Genomic DNA, 20,063 nt, shown 5'->3' with positions numbered 1-20,063 from the left:
CATGTAAATAATGCATTATATTTACCTTTAATGCTTGGTAGGGTATCCTCTGCGCTTCTTCACGGACCTGAGACATAGTGGAAGTGAAAGGGCGAGGTTCCTCAGGTGCTGGGGTGGTATTCTTGTCCAGGACTCAGGAATGGCTGCTTCCAGCTTAGGCAGAGGGCTCATGTCCTTCCCTTGGAGATTCTTGTTTACGAGGTACCAGCGGTTTTCTATCGGGCTGAGGTCTGGATTAATGCCTGGCCAGTCTTTCACGAAGCAGACCTCGCAGTCACGAAGCCAGTTGGTGACCGATCTGGCTTTATGAGCAGGTGCACCGTCCTGCTGAAACACTCGTGCACCTGTGAGCTTGAAGGACTCAGGTAAATGATCACAAAGAAGCTCCAGGTAAACGTCCTGATTCACTCTGCAGTTCTTGGGAAGCACAACAAACTTCCCAAACCCTTCCCAGAGAAACAACCCCATACCATAAGTGAATCAGGGTGTTTAACTGTGCTTTCCACGTAACGGGGGTCAAGCAGGTCACTACATCTGCGCCGGTACACGCGCACTCCTCGATTACGGGTAACAGTAAATGTTGCCTCATCAGACCACAACACTGACAACCATTGGTCCTCACCCCAGTTAAGGTACTAGTTAGCAAAGGCAAGCCTACGAAGTCGCTGGTAACGTGTAAGAAGAGGCTTTCTCACAGGCCTGTGGTTTGTGTAACCAAGTTCATAGACTCTTCAAGACACCATGCGCACTGAAACCTCACCAAACACTTCCGGGTTGCTCTCCTTAATTTTCCCTGCACTCACATGAGGATTAGACTCCACTGCATGTTTTAACACATTAACAGACCTCGGGGAAGTTTTCCTGGGCCTATCAGACCGCGGTTTCTTTGTAGGAACGTCACCACTATTTTCCACTCGAAAACGGGGACACCACCTCCACACTGTCGATCGAGCTACACCAACCAAATCACTGATTTCCTTCGTGAGGTGGCCTGCCTCCTTTAGAGCAATGATCTGTGATATGATTTCACTCGAAAGTTCATGGGTAGGGGCCATAACAAAGTGGCGAAAGCCAAAACACTGCGGGACACTAGGTAAAAAATGGTGCAAGAAATGAGGAAGGAGCAGCGGAGTTCCTCTCTCTCATGCAGCCTGTAGGCAACTGAGGCGGCAGCCAACCAGCGCGCAGTAAGGCCTCAGGCTGCCGTGACGTCATGTTAGCGGCCCAAACATCTGGCTCAATTTATAGTCCAAAAGAAGGGTGATTCTTTTTTCGCAAAAAGTATTGCACGCCCTGACATAGGTGCTCGATACTTTTGTCGAGCACTGTATATATATATATATATATATAATTTATACATATACATCATCATCATCATCATTATCCGGACCTCCTTTCCCACCCAAGGGCAGGGTAAGGAGAAGCAATGTCCAGACAGCCCAAATCTGCCCAAGCCAATGGGACATGGTTCCATTCACTCATCATTCAAGCCCTCGGAATCTTGGCTCTATCAGATACGCCAAAAACATTAACCACATTCTGTAGCTTCACAAAAACATATCCGATAGAGTCAATCTGGACGCTGTCACATTAAAAATGGGTGCCAAAATCCCTGATCATGCACTTCTTCTCACAACATTCATCCAGCCAGCTCAAGCTTTTGTCAGTTCCCTAGCCTCACTGACTTCCAAACCTCTCTTCCTCACACACGCACCCACCATATCTCTTCACCTTCTCCTTGGCCTACCTAGCCTCCTCCCTCCTTCAAATTCACTCAGATATACCTTTTTCACCACTCTATTGTTATCCATTCTCTCCGCATGACCATACCATCACAGTACACTCGCTTCGATTCTGGTGTCCACGGACTTCCTCACCCCGCACCTTTCACGAATCACATTATTTCGCATCCTATCCCCCCTCTGTACTCCGCATACATTCCTCAGCAGTCCCATCTCCACTGCTCTTACTCTTGACTTTTCATTTTCATACCACACCATAGTCTCACATCCATATGTTAAAGTTGGCACTAACACTTCCTCATGTAAGTCTCGTGCAGCTGCAACACTCAAGCCTCTGTTTCTTATCAAGGCCTTCATTGCACTAGCTACTTTTCTTCCTTGTGTCACTCTACTTTCCACTTCTTTTGCACATTTTCCTCTCTCTTCTTTCACTGTACCCTGGTATTTGAACTCTCTCACCAATTCCAGTCTCTCTCCATTCACTTAACATGACACTGGGAGCCACCTTCTCTCTCAATAACCATCACTTTACTCTTTTCTACATTTACTCTCAAGGAACGACACTCACAGACATGGCAAAACTTCGCACTAGCCTACCAAGTTCTTGTCCGGTACTTGCAAGCTGTACTGCATCATCAGCATACAACAAATTTGAGATATTCCATCCATCACAATTCATTACCAACGCCATCCCTCTCTCCATTACTCGTGTTTTTACTTCTCTCATCACCCCATCCATATGTATATACTGAACAACCATGGGGAAACCACACAACCTTGTCGCACGCCCACACCAATCATGGACCATTCACTTAGATGCCCATTAACCCTTACACATGCTTCGCTACCATCATAAAAACTCTTGACAGCACCTAGCAGCTTACCATTCACACTGTACTTGCACAAAACTTTCCAAAATCCCTCTCTGTCTACTTTATCGTATGTTTTTTCCAGATCCATGAATGCCATAAACACCTTATGGTCCTTCACACAAGCCTTCTCTGCTATATGTCTCGCTGCAAATATTTGATCCACACATCCTCTGCCACTCCTAAAGCCACCCTATTCATCACTCACTAGGACATCTGATATCTCTTACCTTCTCTATAATAATTCTTCCATATACCTTCCCTACGACACTCAATAAACTTCAAAACCTCTCTTGGTAAGAATAAATAATGGGAAGAGAAATACCACATGCCCCACCCACCTGCACAGTTCCAGGCCAAGGCAAACGATCTGAGATCAAAGCCCACCTGCCATGACCAGTAGCTGTGGCAGTGGCCTTGGAACACCCTTCCAGGACAACTACAGGGACCCCCTCCAAGCACACCTTGGCACTGTAACTGCCCTGCCATTATACACCCATTGATGGGGCAGCCTCCTGGGGTGCTACTCCCAGGTTCGAGCCCCTCTCTATTGGGCAGAAGCTCCAGCCTGGGAACCACAATGCCATGTACCCTCTAGCACAGGTTGAACCCCATCCCATCACAACACCAACATCTCCCCACAACAGGTCAGGCATTAGGTAGCGGGGGCAAAGTTTTATTAACACATGCCCTTGCCGGCATCAACCCCTGTACATAGTGGGATATGTTGTGTGATATGTAAAGTACATGTACAGTAGTGCATGAGACAGAAAAAAGTGTTTGGGAGAGTATGCTGGTCTACTCTCCTTGTTAGTGTCACACTGAAAAGGTCAGCAAAGGGGGATGGTTTGGTAGCTAGTAAAATAGGAGCAACAGCTCTGTCACCAGCATTCCCATTCCCCTTGGAAGTACCACCCTGATCGGCTGGCGCTTTAGCCTACTTATCACAAGCACTGTACAAGATGGATTTACTTTCCACACTCCTGTGGCAAATTACGTATGGCCGCTCTCCCTCTCCTTTTACAGTACCGCCACCAGCCCTAGATACCATCACTTTTGTTTTATCTGCATTTACTCTCAAGCTCTTTTGCCCCATACTATCTCTCCACTTCCTAAATCTTTCCTCTGCCTCCCTTTCATTCTTTGCAATGAACACCAAATCATCAGCACATAACATCTCCCACAGAGTCCATTTCTGAAGTCATGCAAGAGGGTTTCAAGTACCATGATAAACAACAAGGGGTGCAACACTGACACCTGATGCACACCAACATTCACTGAAAACTCAACACTCAAATCTCCATTCACCCTTACCTGGGTGCGAACATCCACATACATAGCCATTACCACCCTAACCAGCTACTCCTCGATCTCAAACTTTCTCATTGTCCTCACCACCACCTCTCAAGGGACTCTGTCAAAGGCCTTCTCCAAATCAACAAAGAAATATTACAAGTCTCTTTTCTTTCTATATAATTTTCCTGAAGCTGTTGAACAATGAATGTGGCACCAGTGGTCCCTTAGCCTGGCATAAACCCAAACTGCATCTCATCAATATTCACTCTTTCCCTAATCATACCTTCTAGAACTCTCTCCATTACCTTATTTATCTGGTCCAAAAGCTTCAAGCCTCTACAACCTTTCCAGGGCATCACCCTTCCCCTCATACACATTTACAATTACACTCTTCAGCAAATCATCTGCGACAACACACTTATATATAATCATTTTTATTAACTCAGTAACTAACTTCACTCCTCTCTCTCATGAGGCAATCAGCATTTCAGCAGTCAATTCTGACACACCTGCTGCCTTACCCATCTGCATCCTACCTATTGCCCTGCTCACAGTAGCAGCATTAATCAAAGGCCGACGGCCAAGTACTGGATCTGCTTGCTCCAAAACTTCCCTGTTCCAGTCAAACTCCTCATTCAACAACCGGTTGTAATGTTCTTTCCAGGTGTTTATAATCCCACTGATTACAACTACCTTTCCTTCATCATTCATCACACCCTGCTCACCTATGATATCCCTGTTTTCCCTCTTCATGTGGTTTGCCACCTTAAATATTATATTCTTCCTTTTCATTCTATTTAGGTTATCAAGTAAAAGTCTCTCAGACTCAGATTTCACCCTGTAAACCTCTTTTCTAGCCTTACACCTGGCAGCCAAGTATTTCTCTTTGTTACCACCCTTTTTCCATTCCCGAAAAGGTCTTCTTTTCTCCTTAACTGAAGCTTTTACACCCTCATCCCACCACCAAGTTACTTTAAGTCTTTGGGGGGCCCCTTGTCCATCCACACACTGAATCAGTACCTCTCAGGTGATTGTCCTAGAGAGTTCAGTAATATTCATTAACACTTCTGGCAATGGCTCCCTATTTAGCCACTACTATATTCATCTCACTATAGAAGGCATCCCTTACTGCTTGGTTTTTCAACTTCCATATTTTCCTCCTAGGTGCATAGCTCCTCTTTTTCATCACCCACTTTTTAAGCACACACTCCTCTCTCCCTATAAATTTAACATCCCTTACTAACCTCCTAACAGCCCTCCTGATCAGGCAATTGCCTATCTGGCCATTATTTCCCCGAAACTAGTAAGTGATCAACTTACTCCCTTTTTTCCTAAACTGTGTGCTGCACACAATTATGTTCATTGCCTCCCCAAACTCGAGTATCCTTTCCAATTCCTCATTCCTTGCACCATATGCATATCTCCCATGTACCCCTTTCATATCCTTAACTGCTTATCTACATGATCTTAATTTAAGTCCCCTCTCAAAGCAATTAGTTCATCATCCCCCATACCACTTACCACATGTATTAAGTCATCCCAGAATCTATCTTCTTCTAAATCATCTAATCCAGCCTGTAAAGCATACACCGAAATAAATGAAAATGTGACCCCACCGAACAAAATTTTCACTACTATTATCCTTTCACTTTCATTACATTCAAGACATATTCAACCCATTTCTCCATAACCAACACACCCACACCATTTAAGTCCCCTCTCAAAACAAATAGTTCATCATTTCCCATACCACTTACCGCATGTATTAAGCCACCCCAGAATCTATCTTCTATATCATCCAATCCAGCCTGTGAAGCATACGCTGATATAAATGAAAATGTTACTCCACTGAACAAAATTTTCATTAATATTATCCATTCACTCACTCTCATTACATTCAAGACATATTCCACCCATTTCTCCATAACCAACACACCCACACCACCATACCCATCAGCCCAATCCTTGTATCAACAATCCGTCCTGGCAATCATTCTGGCTGATCCACCCGTTTCAAACCTCTTGCACACATCCAACACCCATCCATCTCCTACTCAATCCCTCAACCACTTCCCCTGCTCTATCCCTCAGACTACCTACATTCCATGATGCCATTCTGATACCCTTGAGTAATTTTGTTTCCACAGTCTTGCTTTGATTTTTATTCTTTTTTGTCATAACTGGTAAAAATAATGGGGAATGATAGACCACAGGCCCCACCCACTCACACAGTACCAAGTCCAGGCATGGGAACTGGGACCCATAGCCAACCAGCCTTGACCAGTGGCTGTGGCAGGGGCCTTGGGGCACCCTGCCAGGACAGCTACTGGAACACCCTCCAAGTATTCCTTGGCAGTACCATTGATAGGGCAGCCTCCTGGGGTGCTACTCCCTGGTTTGGGCCCCTCTCTATCAGGCGGAAGTGGTAGCCTAGGAATTGCAATGTCCTGTACCCTCTAGCACAGGTTCGAGCCCCATTTCATCCAGACCCCAAAATCTATGCTGGCGGAGTCCTCGTCACGCCTCCTCTCTATAGGTCTGCCATTAAGTAGCAGGGGCAAAGTTATCTGGCCACATGCCTGGCATCAACCTGTGATGTAGTGGGATACATTGTGTAATATGTAAAGCATATGAAGGGCAGTGCATGAGATAGTTAGAGGAAAGTGTTTGGGAGAGTATGCTGGTCTACTCTCCATGTTAGTGTCACAATGAAAAGGTCAGCAAAGGGGGATGGTCAGATATTCTGGCAGCTAGTGAAACAGGAGCTCCAGCCCTCCCTATCACCAGCATTCCCATTCCCCTTGGGAGTACCATGCTGACCGGCTGGTGCTACAGCTTACTCCCTGACCATGATTGTTTTCATTTTCATTTTTAAAGGCTCTAACATGCATGCATGCATTGGCTCTGGTCACCCAGTGGCAGCTCTCCAAGTTGCTCAATCTCTGGCAGCTTCCCTATTCAGTCCCTTATCCCTGAGGTCACACTCAATGACCTCATCCCAGGTCTTTTTCGGTTTACCTCTCAGAACCCTACCACTGACGTTAACACTTCTCACTTTCTGCACTCAATTATCACTCCCCATCCTCTTCACATGCCCAAACCATCTCAATCTACCTCTCCCCATCACAACATCAATACACTCCAGTCCCATCCTACCTCTCAACTCTTCCATCATAAACCTAGGCCCACCTGGCTTTGCACTCAGGGATGCACTGCACATCCACCTAATCACTGTCATTTCTGTATGTCTGAGCCCACGAATATCCTTTTCCTTCACTGCCCAGGTCTCACTACCATACAGCATTATGCTCCTAACACAGGCCGCATAAAAGATCCCTTAGCATGGAGGGAGAGCCCTCTCAATGTCAGGAGGGGCAACAGCTCCTTGTGATCATTGTCCATTATTCCTTTTAATGACAACCAGGCATGGCAAAAGTTTGTTTTCTATATGCTAGATAGACTATTCAGCCATCAGTTGTCCATGCAACAAAGCCACCATCCATAGAAAAATGTGATCCACGCACAGAAAAAAAGGGTATTCATCTCTGTGGTGTGTACACATTGTCACAGTCTGCTAAAAATCAGTGGTAACAATAACAATTATTATGATACCAGATAATTTTAATCAGCTTAGGAGATACCTCTTAGGCAGAAGGAGTTAGAAGCAATCTCCACTGGGCTCTTCAAACCAAATGATGTATATTCTATCTTAGATTCTAGCTAACTTCAAACTAAATTAATCAGTTCAGGCAATGTCCCTCAGGCAGATGGAGTTAATCGCTTCACAATAAGGGCTACGGTACTTCTAAACATGATAAAATTGGCTGAGGGCAGCAGGAATAGTACAGTAGGTGAAAATGCATCACTGTGATAGTAAGGTTAAAGAGGGAGTTCATCCTTTCACTATAAGGGCCATTTCTTAAACTTAACAGAACTGACTGAGAGTAGCAGGAACAGCACAGTGGTTGAAGAAGCATCACTGCAATGACGAAGTTAAAAGTGTTAACAGAAGCAAAGAAATGTTACTTTTCCCTTTACCTCAAAGCCAACCAATGCTTAAATAATTTCCATTAAAGTTGCATATTCTTCAGTTCCCCAAATCTCACAAGAAGTATTATGGAGCTAAAAGTTACAAGTTCTGGCATGATCAAATGGCAAGTATAAGACACCAAACATATAAATTCTTTCAAGTTATCATTAACTAATTTTGATGATAAGTAGCACAATCAAAATGACCAAAACATTACATTAAAACCATAAAAATTCAGTCAAGGATATATGTCCTTCTCAAAATTGTCTATACTTAGAAACAGCATAATAAACGCAGCAAACAAAATACAAACTGGACACAAAACTAACAGGGAATTACTAATGAAAAATACAATACTTACTTAAGGGGAAGTTTGTGTTTTTGTCACCCATAGAGTTAAGAGAGACACCATATGGTGGGACAGACTGTGTGAGGTACGTGAGGGAATTGCAAGCAAACAGCAGGACACCCCCTATAGGCTTGGGTACTGGCAGAAGTCTCTGGCAGTCATGTGGAAGACCAGCTATTGACCAGATCACTGGATGGAGGCGCTGACGAATATTAAGCGAGATTGCTGCCAGTGCACAGGTGTCCTGACGTACAGCAACACGTCTGCAAAGAATAACTAAATAAATTTGATATAATAAACAGATTTATTACCTCCGCCAAGGAGGTTATGTTTTCACCCCTATCTGTTTGTTTGTTTGTTGGTAGGTTGGTTGGTTTGTGAGCAAGATTACACATAAACTACTGGATGGATTTCTATGAAACTTTGTAGAAGAATGGGCCTTGGCCAGAACAGACTCCATTAAATTTTGGTGCGGATCCAGATAAAGATGCGGATCCAGGAATTTTTTTTCACTTTCTTTAGCACCGCGAGATAGAGCATTTTTTGACATTTTCGTAAATTTCCATTGAATATTGCATGGACCTTGATGAAAAAAATCAGGCATATTTAGGATGTTAGTATCAACAAATGTATCCAGTTTGGCACGGATCCATATAAAATTCCAGATCTAGCAGATTTAAATATGTTTTTATAGGGGGGTAGTCTTTTTAGGGCTGCCGTACAGTAACAAACGATATGCGCTGCTTTGCTGGCTGTTACAATGAGTAAAAAAAAATTTAATTAAGAGTTATGGGCAGTTTAAAATTATGGTGTTACAACTTATAGGGTTATGAGTTTGATATTGGATTAGACAATATTGAATTAAAAGGAACTGCATGTTGGGCCTTGGTGGAGGTATGTGCTCTACTGAGTGCCATTCTAGTTACTAAATTATTCATCATCCTTCTAGCCCTACTTCCCATTAATTAATCCCTTCAATACAGTACCATGACTTTTATATTTTTTTCCAGCTACAGTATCTGCATATGGTTTTCCTCACCTCAGAACCTACTGTCCAAAGGGGTAAAATTATGTACTCCTGATGAGTTAAGAGGATACATTATTATGCATGCTTGAGATAGAGAGAGAGAGAGAGAGAAAGAGAGAGAGAATGAACTATCCAGTTCCATGGTCTGGGTACAGATACTGCTATACGAAGTTGAGAGAGAGAGAGAGAGAGAGAGAGAGAAATAAACTATCCAGTTCCATGGTGTGGGTACAGATACTACTACTATATGAAGTTGCGAGAGAGAGAAAAAAAAAAAAACTGTCCAGTGCCATGGTCTGGGGACACTAATACTACTGCATGAAGTTATATGAGTGTGGGTCTGAGGACACAATGAGTCACTGAATGCCAAGATGTAAATGGCAGAATATCTGAAGAATTAACTTGGGGAAAAGTACGGTATAGTCGAGTAAATGAAGAGGACAGAAATAGATGGATCCAGTACCAGTATATATGAAGATGCACATGACAATGGTCACTGTTGTTGTTGTTGCTAAAACCATGGTCCATTTGACTGAACAGACCCACTGACCCTCGGTAAGCAACTGCATCCACAGGGTTACCTTGTAGGTTTCCTATCCCACTGATGTAGAGTCTGTGTCTCAGTTTGGCACATGCTGTGCAGAGCTCCATTATGGGTGTTATGTTGTGTGGGCCAATTTTACAAGCATGACGTGTGTCATCCGTGATTCCAGCCAACTCAAATCTTGGCCTTGTAACCGAGGGCTGGGTGATGACTTAATATAATCCTAGCTGGATTAACTTATTCATACCCATTTAAGGTAATTTCTAATGGGTGGGTGGGTGGATATCAAGGGGGGGGGGGCTGTAATACAGTGTTCTGATCAAGGTGTTGTATTGAGCTGCACGTGAAGTGAGTATGCAGGTGTTTCTTGTTGCTATTATTGGAATGTCACATGAAAATGGTTTTACTCCTACATCACCTTCGTTATCAATGGAATTGCTGTCTCACAGGCATTTATGGAATCCATCATCCATCAGCCAACCCTATGTTGTCCCATGAGGTGCGTAGGAGCACTGGGCTAGGCAAGTTGGTCCTGACATTTAAGATGAGAGTGACCAGCCTCACTCATCCCTGAGTGGCATTACGTGAGCAACAAACCCCAACCACCCCTTGGATAGAAATCTTCACCAGCTCAGTCCGATTGGAAAGCCATAATTACCCACTAAACTACCAGGCGACAAAATTTGGTTATATGGTTAACACCCAGCGCAGTAAATAGTTTCCAGGTGCACAGGAAACCATTTGGCTTGTCACTCAGTGTAGAGTCACCCACAGGCAGAAAGAAGAGGAAAGAATGAAAGAAAGAAAGACAGAAGAGGGAGTGTAAAGTCACCCGTAGGCAGAAGGACGAGGAAAGACTGAAGGAAAGAAAGACAGAAGAGGATGGAAGGAAGGAATGATGAAGGAGAGGACAGGAGAGACACCCGAGAGCTGCACTACATCGAAAGAGTGGATGGTGAGCGCCCCCAGCTACCACAATTGCATTTCTTGCATAAAGAAATGCATTTATGAAAAAAAAAAAAAAAAAAAAAAAAAAAAGGCTTGTTTTTCTGTACAGTAGAGCTGAGTACAGTAAACACTCACTATATCTAACCAATCAGGGAGAGGTACAGTTCAATAGTTCAATAAATCAAAGGGTCACTCCCCCCAGATGAGATATCAAAACGATGATGGACAGTAAATTACTACAGTATCATATTCTAGTATTGTAAATGAAAACTATGCCAATTTTACAGTAACTTGGCCCAGAATTTCGCCTTTTTGCAGCTTTTGTTCTACTCTGCTATCCTTGTCTTAGTCTAGTGGTTTGGTCACTCTTATTGGAGCTGCCTGGCATGGGCCATGTGACCTACTTCAGTAATCCTCTCTTCTTATGTTCTTATCCAAGCATCTCACTCTCACTATTAATAAATGAAATCTTCTTAGTGTCCATAGCTCCTGTGGAAACTATAAAATGCTTCCATAAATTAATCAAGCATACAGATGACACCAAAGTGACACAGCCAGGCTGCCTCCTAATTTGTTACTTACGGTAACTTACGTAGCTAGTTGCCTGCTTTCAGTTCCACTCATAGCCATATACACATCTCACTCACACTTTTAATAAATAAGAAAATATTCTGAGTGACTGAAGTTCCTTATGTGGAAATAATCCTCTTGTGTTACATAATTTATGTAGCTAGTTGCCTACTTTCAGTTCTAATCATAAACATCTATGCATCTTATTCTCTTATAACAGAATATTCTTATTGCCTGTAGCTCCTTCTGTGGAAAGTAATAAGAAGTTTACGTAAACATGCAAGCAGACATTCGGCCAGGCTAATGGCATCACGTTGTCTCCTTTGTGTTCCACAAATTACATAGCTAGTTGCCCGCTTTCATTTCTACTGATATCCATCTACTATCTCACTCTTTTAAAAAATTAAGTTTTCTTAGTGCCTCTAGTTCCTTCTGCAGAAAACAATATGTTTACAAACATTCATGGAGATGAGCAACACCAGATTAATGGTGCCAGGTTGTCTCCTTTGTAATACATAACTTACATAATTGTCACCCACTTTCAGTTCTACTCATATCCATCTCCACATCTCACCCTAATAAAATATTCTTAGTGCCAGTGGCTTCTTCTATGGAAAAATAATAAAATGTTTAAGTAAACATACATCCAGACACATGGCCAGGCTAATTGTACCAGACAGTCTCCTTTATGTCACATAACTTATATAGCAAGCTGCCTACTTTCTGCTCAACTCACATCAACCTACATATGTCACTCTCACTTCTAATTTTTTTTTTCTTTTTTGTGCCTGTAGCTGCTTCCATGGAAAAAAAATAAAATGCTTATGTAAATGGTACCAGGCTGATGCCACCAAGTTATCTCTTCCGTGTTGGCATATGACCCTGGCAGTTGCAAAACCAGATTTTAATCAATCAATCAAGTCTCTTCCGTGTGATGTAACTTACGCTGCTAGTCACCTGCTTTTGGTTCTACTTATATCCATCTACCTTGATTAATGTATTGTGAGTCACCCCAGCAGTTCCAAAGGGCTGTGTGATGCACCCTTTTCTTTTACCTTAAAAAAAAAAAAAAAAAAAAAAAAAAAAAAAAAAAAAAGGGGGGTGGTGGGCTCAGAGGCATTCAATAAATCCAAAATACTGTACTGGGGTTCAATAAAGTGAGGGTTTACAGTACAGGATATAAATGTTTGAATTAGTTAAAGGGTAACTACTGGGGTGTACAGTTTATTTCACTGGGCAATCTGCTGATAGTTCACCTGTTTTTGTGACTTTTTATTCTTATTTCTGGATTCTACCCACATTATTTATGGCACCTATTATAAAGAAATAGTATCCAGATGATTATCATGGTGATAATGAAACTATAACACCCTATACTGATTCCAATATACCAAAGAAAACTCTATTTGGTTATTTTGCTCATGCTGCAAGTAATGGCAAATTGGGAACTACTGCATTACAATATTGTAACACCCTGTAAACTCTCCGCATTGTTTAATACACTGTACCTGAGGAGTTTTGAGGAAACTTATTTTCATCCATCCATCATCCACCCCTACGCTCCCCCATGAGAAGCGTAGGAGCCCAGGACGAGGCAAGTTGGTCCTGACATTTAAGATGAAAGTGACCAACCTCACTCATCCCTAAATTGCATTACATGTGCAATAAACCCCAACCACCCCTTGGATATAAACCTTCACCGGCTCAATCCTATTGGAGTGCCGTAATTACCCACACCAGGCACCATAATTTGGTTATAAGGTTACCACCCAGTGTAGAAAATGGTTTCCTGATGTACATGAAACCATTTGGCTTGTCACGCACTGTAGTGTCACCCATAAGCAGAAGGAAGAGGAAAGAATGAAGGAAAAACAGACAGAAGAGGGAGTGTAAAGTCACCCGTAGGCAGAAGGAAGAGGAAAGAATGAAGTAAAGAATGACAGAAGAGGAAGGAAATAAAGAAGGCAGGAGGAAAGGAAAGGAGACACCTGAGAGCAGCACTACATCGAGTGAATGGATGGTGAGCACCCCCACCTACACTATCTTTCAAAAATAAAACAGTAATTAACACAAAAATACTCATTACCCTGGAAATGTTTTGATGGGTTCATACAGGAGCATGAGGGTTGGATCGTAGTACCCATGGAGAAACTGCATGTCAATAATGTTATCAATACTGGGTGCCTCAAAGTCCTTAGGATCGATGATATATGACTGAAGGACAGGCCCTCTAAAGGTGGTATTGGAATATTCTATATCATCAGTTGTAAGGTCTCGGCGAAATGGAAGGATGACAATCTTTCTCCCGTATATCAACATGGCTGCACACCTCCCTTCAGGGTCAACTCGTACGAGAGGCAGTGAAACTGACTGTACCCAGCCTCCCTGGAGAATGATCAAAGCATAAGATATCAATGACATTATATAAATATTCTTCTACAGTTCAGTCTCACACACACACACACACACACACACACACACACACACACACACACACACACACAAAATAATAATAAAAAGAACTTAAATGCTTACTTGTAATTACTATTAAATCATTTTCATCTACTAGAACATGTTAGTCTAAGAAAATCAAATCTGACAGGCATTACTATGAACAGCAACTAACACCCGGTAACCGAATTAACTGCTACAGCATATACCATATATGGAATGCAAAAATGCAAGGGGTAAATCAGCTTTGGACACCCCAGAAGTGAAAGAGGAACAAAGTAATATAATTCTGTAAACAAGAAGCTATTACAGTACCTTGATATCCTCCTTCTCAAAGTAATGGAGTGATACAGTGCGCAGGCTATGGTTGTATGGGTCGTACTCTACCACTGAAAGCTTGCCATCCTTGAACCCCAGGAGGATGGAATCTCGTAATGGTGAAAGCGAGACTGATGCCATTGTAGCCACATCGTCATGAAGCTTGTAGGTTGCCATACATTCCAGTTTTACTTTAGGTGGAATTGTTTCTGACAAAATAAAATACTGCAGTGTAATGAGAACCTGTATCATAAATGTGAGTATGTATGAGAGCAAATATATCTATCTATCTATCTATCTATTGCCAGACGCCATAATCCCTTACGGGGTGGCCATTTGACTCGAGTTATTTGTTTTACAGGGAGGGGCACTAACCCTCCACCAACCCACTTGACAAGTAGGGAGCACGTGTGGTTTGGTTATATGGTTACCACCCAGCGTTGTAAATGGTTTCTTGGCTTACAGGAAACCATTTGGCTTGTCACTCAACGTAAAGCCACCTGTAACGGAAAGAAAATGAATAAGAAGTGACAGGAAAGATAGGACAAAAAGGAAGAGAGGAGGGCAGGCACAGAAAAAGAATGATAAAGGCTAAGGAAGAAGTAGGCAGCACTACATCAAGTGAGTGGATGATGGTTGCCACCACCTACCACAAGCAAATATATACAGTATATATTTCCTGAAAACAAGGAAGAACTATATAATTAGTAGTTACAAGCATGGGTTAAACACACACACACATACACACACACACACACACACACACACACACTCTTAGAAATGTGAAAAGAAATGTTCAAGTGTTTTTTTCACCAATGATAAAACCTCTATTTTTTGTCTTAACTAAACTAGCTACAAGTTTTTGGGCTTGCCCACCAACACCAAATACAAGAGTCACTGTTCCATTCATAACCAGTTATCAGTTTCTGAGCTTGGGCACCACACCAAGTACAAGAGTCACTGTTCCATTCAGTGAATAATAAGATATACACTACATTTACATGGTAAGTACAGGTCAATTGTATAGTATGTTGCTATTTACTTTACTACTGACATCTCCAGATAATTTTAACTGTATTAGGAGTGACTTCTAACTACTTGGAGATTGCACTAACACAATAAAACAGCTATCAAACTGAAGAGATTGAAATTCTTATTTAATGTACTGTACATAACACAAGGTTGCTGGTATTAAAGCCATACTGTATATTACACTATGCAATGTACACTAAGCTATGTAATATACAGACACAATACAAAGAAACTTTGCCCTTCTAGGATCATGCCTATGAACTTAACACTTGGGTGATTGGTAAAAGTGATGGTAACCTCACTTTGCAATACCAGTATTCATGTTGACATTATCAAAGCAAAGAAATGGTACACATGCTGATAAACCAAAAAGTCAGTGTAGCTAATGGCAATGAGATGGTCATGGTGATGAATCTGGGTCACCATCTTCACCAACCTCTATGGTAGTAGGCTCAATGATGAATCTAACCCTAGGGGGCAACATATCTTTGGTTTGTGACAGTATAATTTTTGCCAACAAATGCAAAACTTTAAACAGATTGCCACAAATGTACCTTGTGTTTCACTGCGATCATCCTTCTTGCTAGAGGACTTTGGTGGAACCTCAGCTACGAGGCGAAAAATCCTGATAATGTTGGCACCAGATATGACCAGTGACTTTTCACGATGACTGAAGAAATTGCAATACAGAGACAATTCCACCCCCAGTGTGGGGTGGGTCATCTTGCAAAAATTATACATTGCACTACTCTTGCAGTTATGACCTGAAAAGTGTAAAAGAAAATGTTAGTTTTTAAAATTTCAGGGAAAAGTACAAGCACCCACTAGTTATGAAGACTCTAATCTGTGAGGGCACTGAGGGAACGCTACAGTGAAACAAATTAAGCATTATACTATATTATTTTCATCAAATGAAACTGCTTACACAATGCAAATAATCCATCTTAAAAATTACCAACATTCCCAAGGCAATGCAAAGTGGTCTCTACAAAGTTACAGTACACCGACAGGCAAGACAATGAGACAAGCATCAAACGAGGGAAGGCTACTTCCTGGCAGGATCAGCATCAAGAATCAGGATCTCAGCATGAGACATTAGGTCAGTGGAAACTTCCACCTCAACACTGTGCAGCTCAGAACCATCCTCCTAATCCAGACAAACATGTGGAGTAAACAGGTTCCCACCAACAGAGCTCTAACTCATACTTTGTCATAGTGACTCCAAGGGGAGGATAATAACAGGACTTGCCAGTTGGACTTGTTCCTATATTTGTCAAACCTGCAACAAGAGAGAGTTCTGCATCCATACTGCCTAGTGTAGTAGTAGTAGTAGTTGTTCCCTGGGCAGTCTGTCTGAACAGCCCCGAGTCCCTTTGGAAGGCCATGGCCGAGACCGGGCTTTCATACAGAGCTCTCAAAGAGTGTATGTTGTGTTGTTGGCATAGGTGATTGTGTACAATGCAGTCTTCCATAGTGTACTTAATAGTATGGGGTGCTGTGCTGCATCCTGGACAGGCATCAGCAACGGAGCCATCCAGCATCTTCTGGTAGTTTAAGAGGGCTGGATGGTGCCCACATCTCAGCCTGGCCAGGTGGACCCTGTCCTCACGAGGAAGATAGGATTCAGAAGGGTGGATGTCAGGAGGCCATGCATGCAGCTGTGTGTTGTCTTTAAGTGACTGAATGGGGCAGCGAGTGATCTGAGTGTGGATATGCTTCTGGAAGCTGGTCTGAGGTGGGCGAGGGAGGAGAGATGACAGTATTTGTGTATGGTATCATGTGCTGGGTGTTATTTTGATGTTCCTTGGTGTGGGTGGATGTGCTGACATGTAATATAGTGGATGTTGTGGGTTTGTGGAGGCTGCAGCAAGAAACTGGGTGCTTCTCATGTCTAGGTGATCCTTGACTTTGGGGACTTTGGTTTCTTGATGTTGGTGGTCTGTGGGTGTAGTAGCTGTGCAGCCTGTGATTATTTTTAGGGCCTTGTTCTGTATGGTCTGTAGAGTGTTGTAGTATGTTTTGGTGAGGTTAGGAGCCCAGGCAGGGCTTGCATGATTCATCACTGAATGTATGTATTGTTTGTATACTGTGGTAGTGGTTTCTTTGTTGTGTCCGAATGTTGTATGGGCAAGTGACCTCAAGGCATTGAGTCTTGGCGTTATTTTATTTTTAAAGTTTGTGATGTGTTGTTTAAATGACACTGATGTACTGTATGTTACACCAGGGATTTTGTGTGTGTGTGTGTGTGTGTGTGTGTGTGTGTGTGTGTGTGTGTGTTAGGGGAGTGTTGTTTATGGTGAGGTGTGGGATGTGACTGTATTCTGCTGTCCAGTTTCTGAGAAGGGCCACTGTAGATTTGGCTGGGGCTATTTTGAGCCTGTTTGTGGTGAACCATTCGTATAGTGTGTTCAGGTAAGGTTGAATGATATGTGCAGCTGTGTTTGCGTTTTGGTGCGTACATGTAGGCTAAGTGTTATATCATCTGCATAGGAAGCTATGTGTACTGTATCTGTGGTGTGTGGGGTGTGGGTATGTCATGCATGTATAGGTTAAAGAGTGTAGGAGACAAAACAGATCCCTGGGGGACGCCATTTGTGAAGTTTCTGATGTTAGAAGACTGACCAGCAAATGTTACGTGTGCACATTTGCCTGCTAAGTAGTTTGCCAGCCATCTTTTTGTGTTATTGTGCATGTTTGTGTTGAGTATTTTGTTTGAGGTTGTGGTGGGAGATGGCATCAAGAGCTTTGGTAACGTCTAGTGTGATTAGGAGTGTTCTGTGTGGTGGCCTAACTGAATTCATGCCATCAAAAACTCTCTGTGTAAAGTCTGTAAGAAGGGTGTTTGTGGAGTGTAGTGGCCTAAAGCCATGTTGTGATTGGGCTAGAGGAATGAGGGGTGACTAGTTGTAGTACCAGTCGTTCAGTGACTTTAGAGGGGGTGCAGAGGAGTGTGATGGGGCAGTGTGAGGAGGGTAACATGAGGTCTTTGTTGGGTTTTGGGATAGTGATGATGATGCCATGTTTCCAGATGTTGGGTATTATGTTGTGTGAGTAGCTGTAGTCTGATATGTTGGTGAGTGCTTGTATGTCCTGTGGTCCAAGGTGTTTAAGGTGAATGTTGCTTATGTTGTCTGGTCCACAGGCAGATGAGTGCTTAAGGTTGTTATTGATGTGCTTCGTCTGGTTGTAAGTGAAAGGTGCGTAGTCTGGGTCTGTGGGGAACTGTCTCTTACGTCGAATGATACGTTGGTCTTCGGGATGGGGTTTAGATGGCTGACTGAGGTGCAGTATCACTGGGAAGTGTACAGCACTGCCTTATCTCTACCTATGCTTGACAATGAGCAAACAAGCAAAAAGTGGCACACTGACCTACAAGCGCCAGGGTCCTCTACGCTCGCCCAGGCAAATGTCACAACGTGGCAGAAACACTGGGTCCCTGTACAAACGCCCAAAGAAGTGATGACCCAATTCCCAGCACCTTTAGCTCAGAAAGTGGTATCTGACAACTGCCACGGCCTAGTTATATTTCCTATATTGCACACGGAAAGAGTAGTATTTAGGTAAACAACACCAAAAAGCAATATAAAAGTGTTTTTAATGTGTATATCTCACATCACGGAAGAGGAAATCACATTATACTAAAGTTGAGGCTTACCAGTATGAAAGAATGTGAAACACACAGCCTATTGCTTAATGGTTTGAGGGTTAAAATGCGGAGCGACTCTTATAATACTTACCGTACTTTGCATCCTAAATCAACAATACTGAAGTAAAATTGTCCCATAAAATAAAACATGTCTCATAAAGTAAAACCCACAGATAGTTTTCATATCCAAATCACGAGTGCCATCAAATCATAAAAATAAACACCTAAAAATATATCATTATCCACATTGAAATCTCTATGCAGGATGATACGCAGTAACACGGGAAAACAAAGCCGTGAGCACTGTAAGCAGGATGGATCGTCGACACGAAACTAGATACAACCTCTCACTGCGAGCATATTATTGCCCTTTAATTAGCAAATATTCCAGCAATACAGAGATCCCAGCAGCTTAACATCAAGAAAAGGACAGTTAACAGATGCATAAGAGATATAGAGAGGCAGAACATAGAAAAGACCCTCGTCGCACAAGACCAAGACAAATTATTGCATGTGCCCAAGAACAACCCGTAACTACCTATGCTACTATCAAGAAGCAAATTAATCTGTCGGTATACAGTGAAGTTAGTGAAACTAGGGCAATTGTATTGGGAGAATTGGTCATTTTTAATTACATGATGAAATTCCTGTGGTAGGTGGTGGCGACCATCATCCACTCACTTGATGTAGTGCTGCCTACTTCCTTAGCTTTTATCATTCTTTTTCTGTGCCTGCCCTCCTCTCTTCCTATTTCTCCTATCTTTCCTGTCACTTCTTATTCCTTTTCTTTCCTTTACAGGTGGCTTTACATTTAGTGACAAGCCAAATGGTTTCTTGTAAGCCAAGAAACCATTTACAATGCTGGGTGGTAACCATATAACCAAACCATATGTGCTCCCTACGTGTCAACAAGTGGGTTGGTGGAGGGTTGGTGCCCCTCCCTGTAAAACAACTAACTCAGTGTCAAACGGCCACCCTTTGCGGGATTATGGTGTCTGGCAATAGATAGATAGATAAATGAAATTCCAAATGCAATAAAATGTAGGGCAGTTTCATGAAAGAACCAAAGAGGAAGGGGTTGAGAGCCAAAAGCAAGAGTGCAACAATGAAAAGGACTGAACACAAAAAGGACTGTAGTAAAAAAAAAAAAAAAAAAGGGGGGGGGGGAGGAATCATGACAAAGGCCGAAACACATCCACTCCCACTCATGGCGTTGTAATGACTGAGTCTCTGAAGGCCTA

The 20,063-nt window shown here is 42.6% G+C and overlaps 1 protein-coding gene across 1 annotated transcript in view; it reads right to left on the bottom strand.

Annotated features, from left to right (window-relative positions):
- Cpsf160 (cleavage and polyadenylation specificity factor subunit 1) overlaps nucleotides 1–15,917 on the bottom strand; it is a 265,363-nt gene extending 249,446 nt beyond the window's left edge. Inside the window, exons 1-4 of the mRNA XM_080283825.1 lie at nucleotides 15,731–15,917; nucleotides 14,142–14,353; nucleotides 13,462–13,760; nucleotides 8,299–8,549 (exon numbers count right to left, since the gene is read on the bottom strand). Coding sequence (XP_080139951.1) covers nucleotides 8,299–8,549; nucleotides 13,462–13,760; nucleotides 14,142–14,353; nucleotides 15,731–15,917 — 949 coding nt within the window. The remainder of the gene's footprint in view (nucleotides 1–8,298; nucleotides 8,550–13,461; nucleotides 13,761–14,141; nucleotides 14,354–15,730) is intronic.
- Between the last annotated feature and the right edge of the window lie 4,146 nt (nucleotides 15,918–20,063).

This window comes from Coenobita brevimanus, chromosome 98 (genome assembly GCF_032717465.1).
Source record: "Coenobita brevimanus isolate Jiangsu-jjx chromosome 98, ASM3271746v2, whole genome shotgun sequence".
Taxonomy (NCBI): domain Eukaryota; kingdom Metazoa; phylum Arthropoda; class Malacostraca; order Decapoda; family Coenobitidae; genus Coenobita; species Coenobita brevimanus.
The sequence above is the reverse complement of the archived record's forward strand: the minus strand, read 5'-3'. Positions and strand labels throughout refer to the sequence as shown.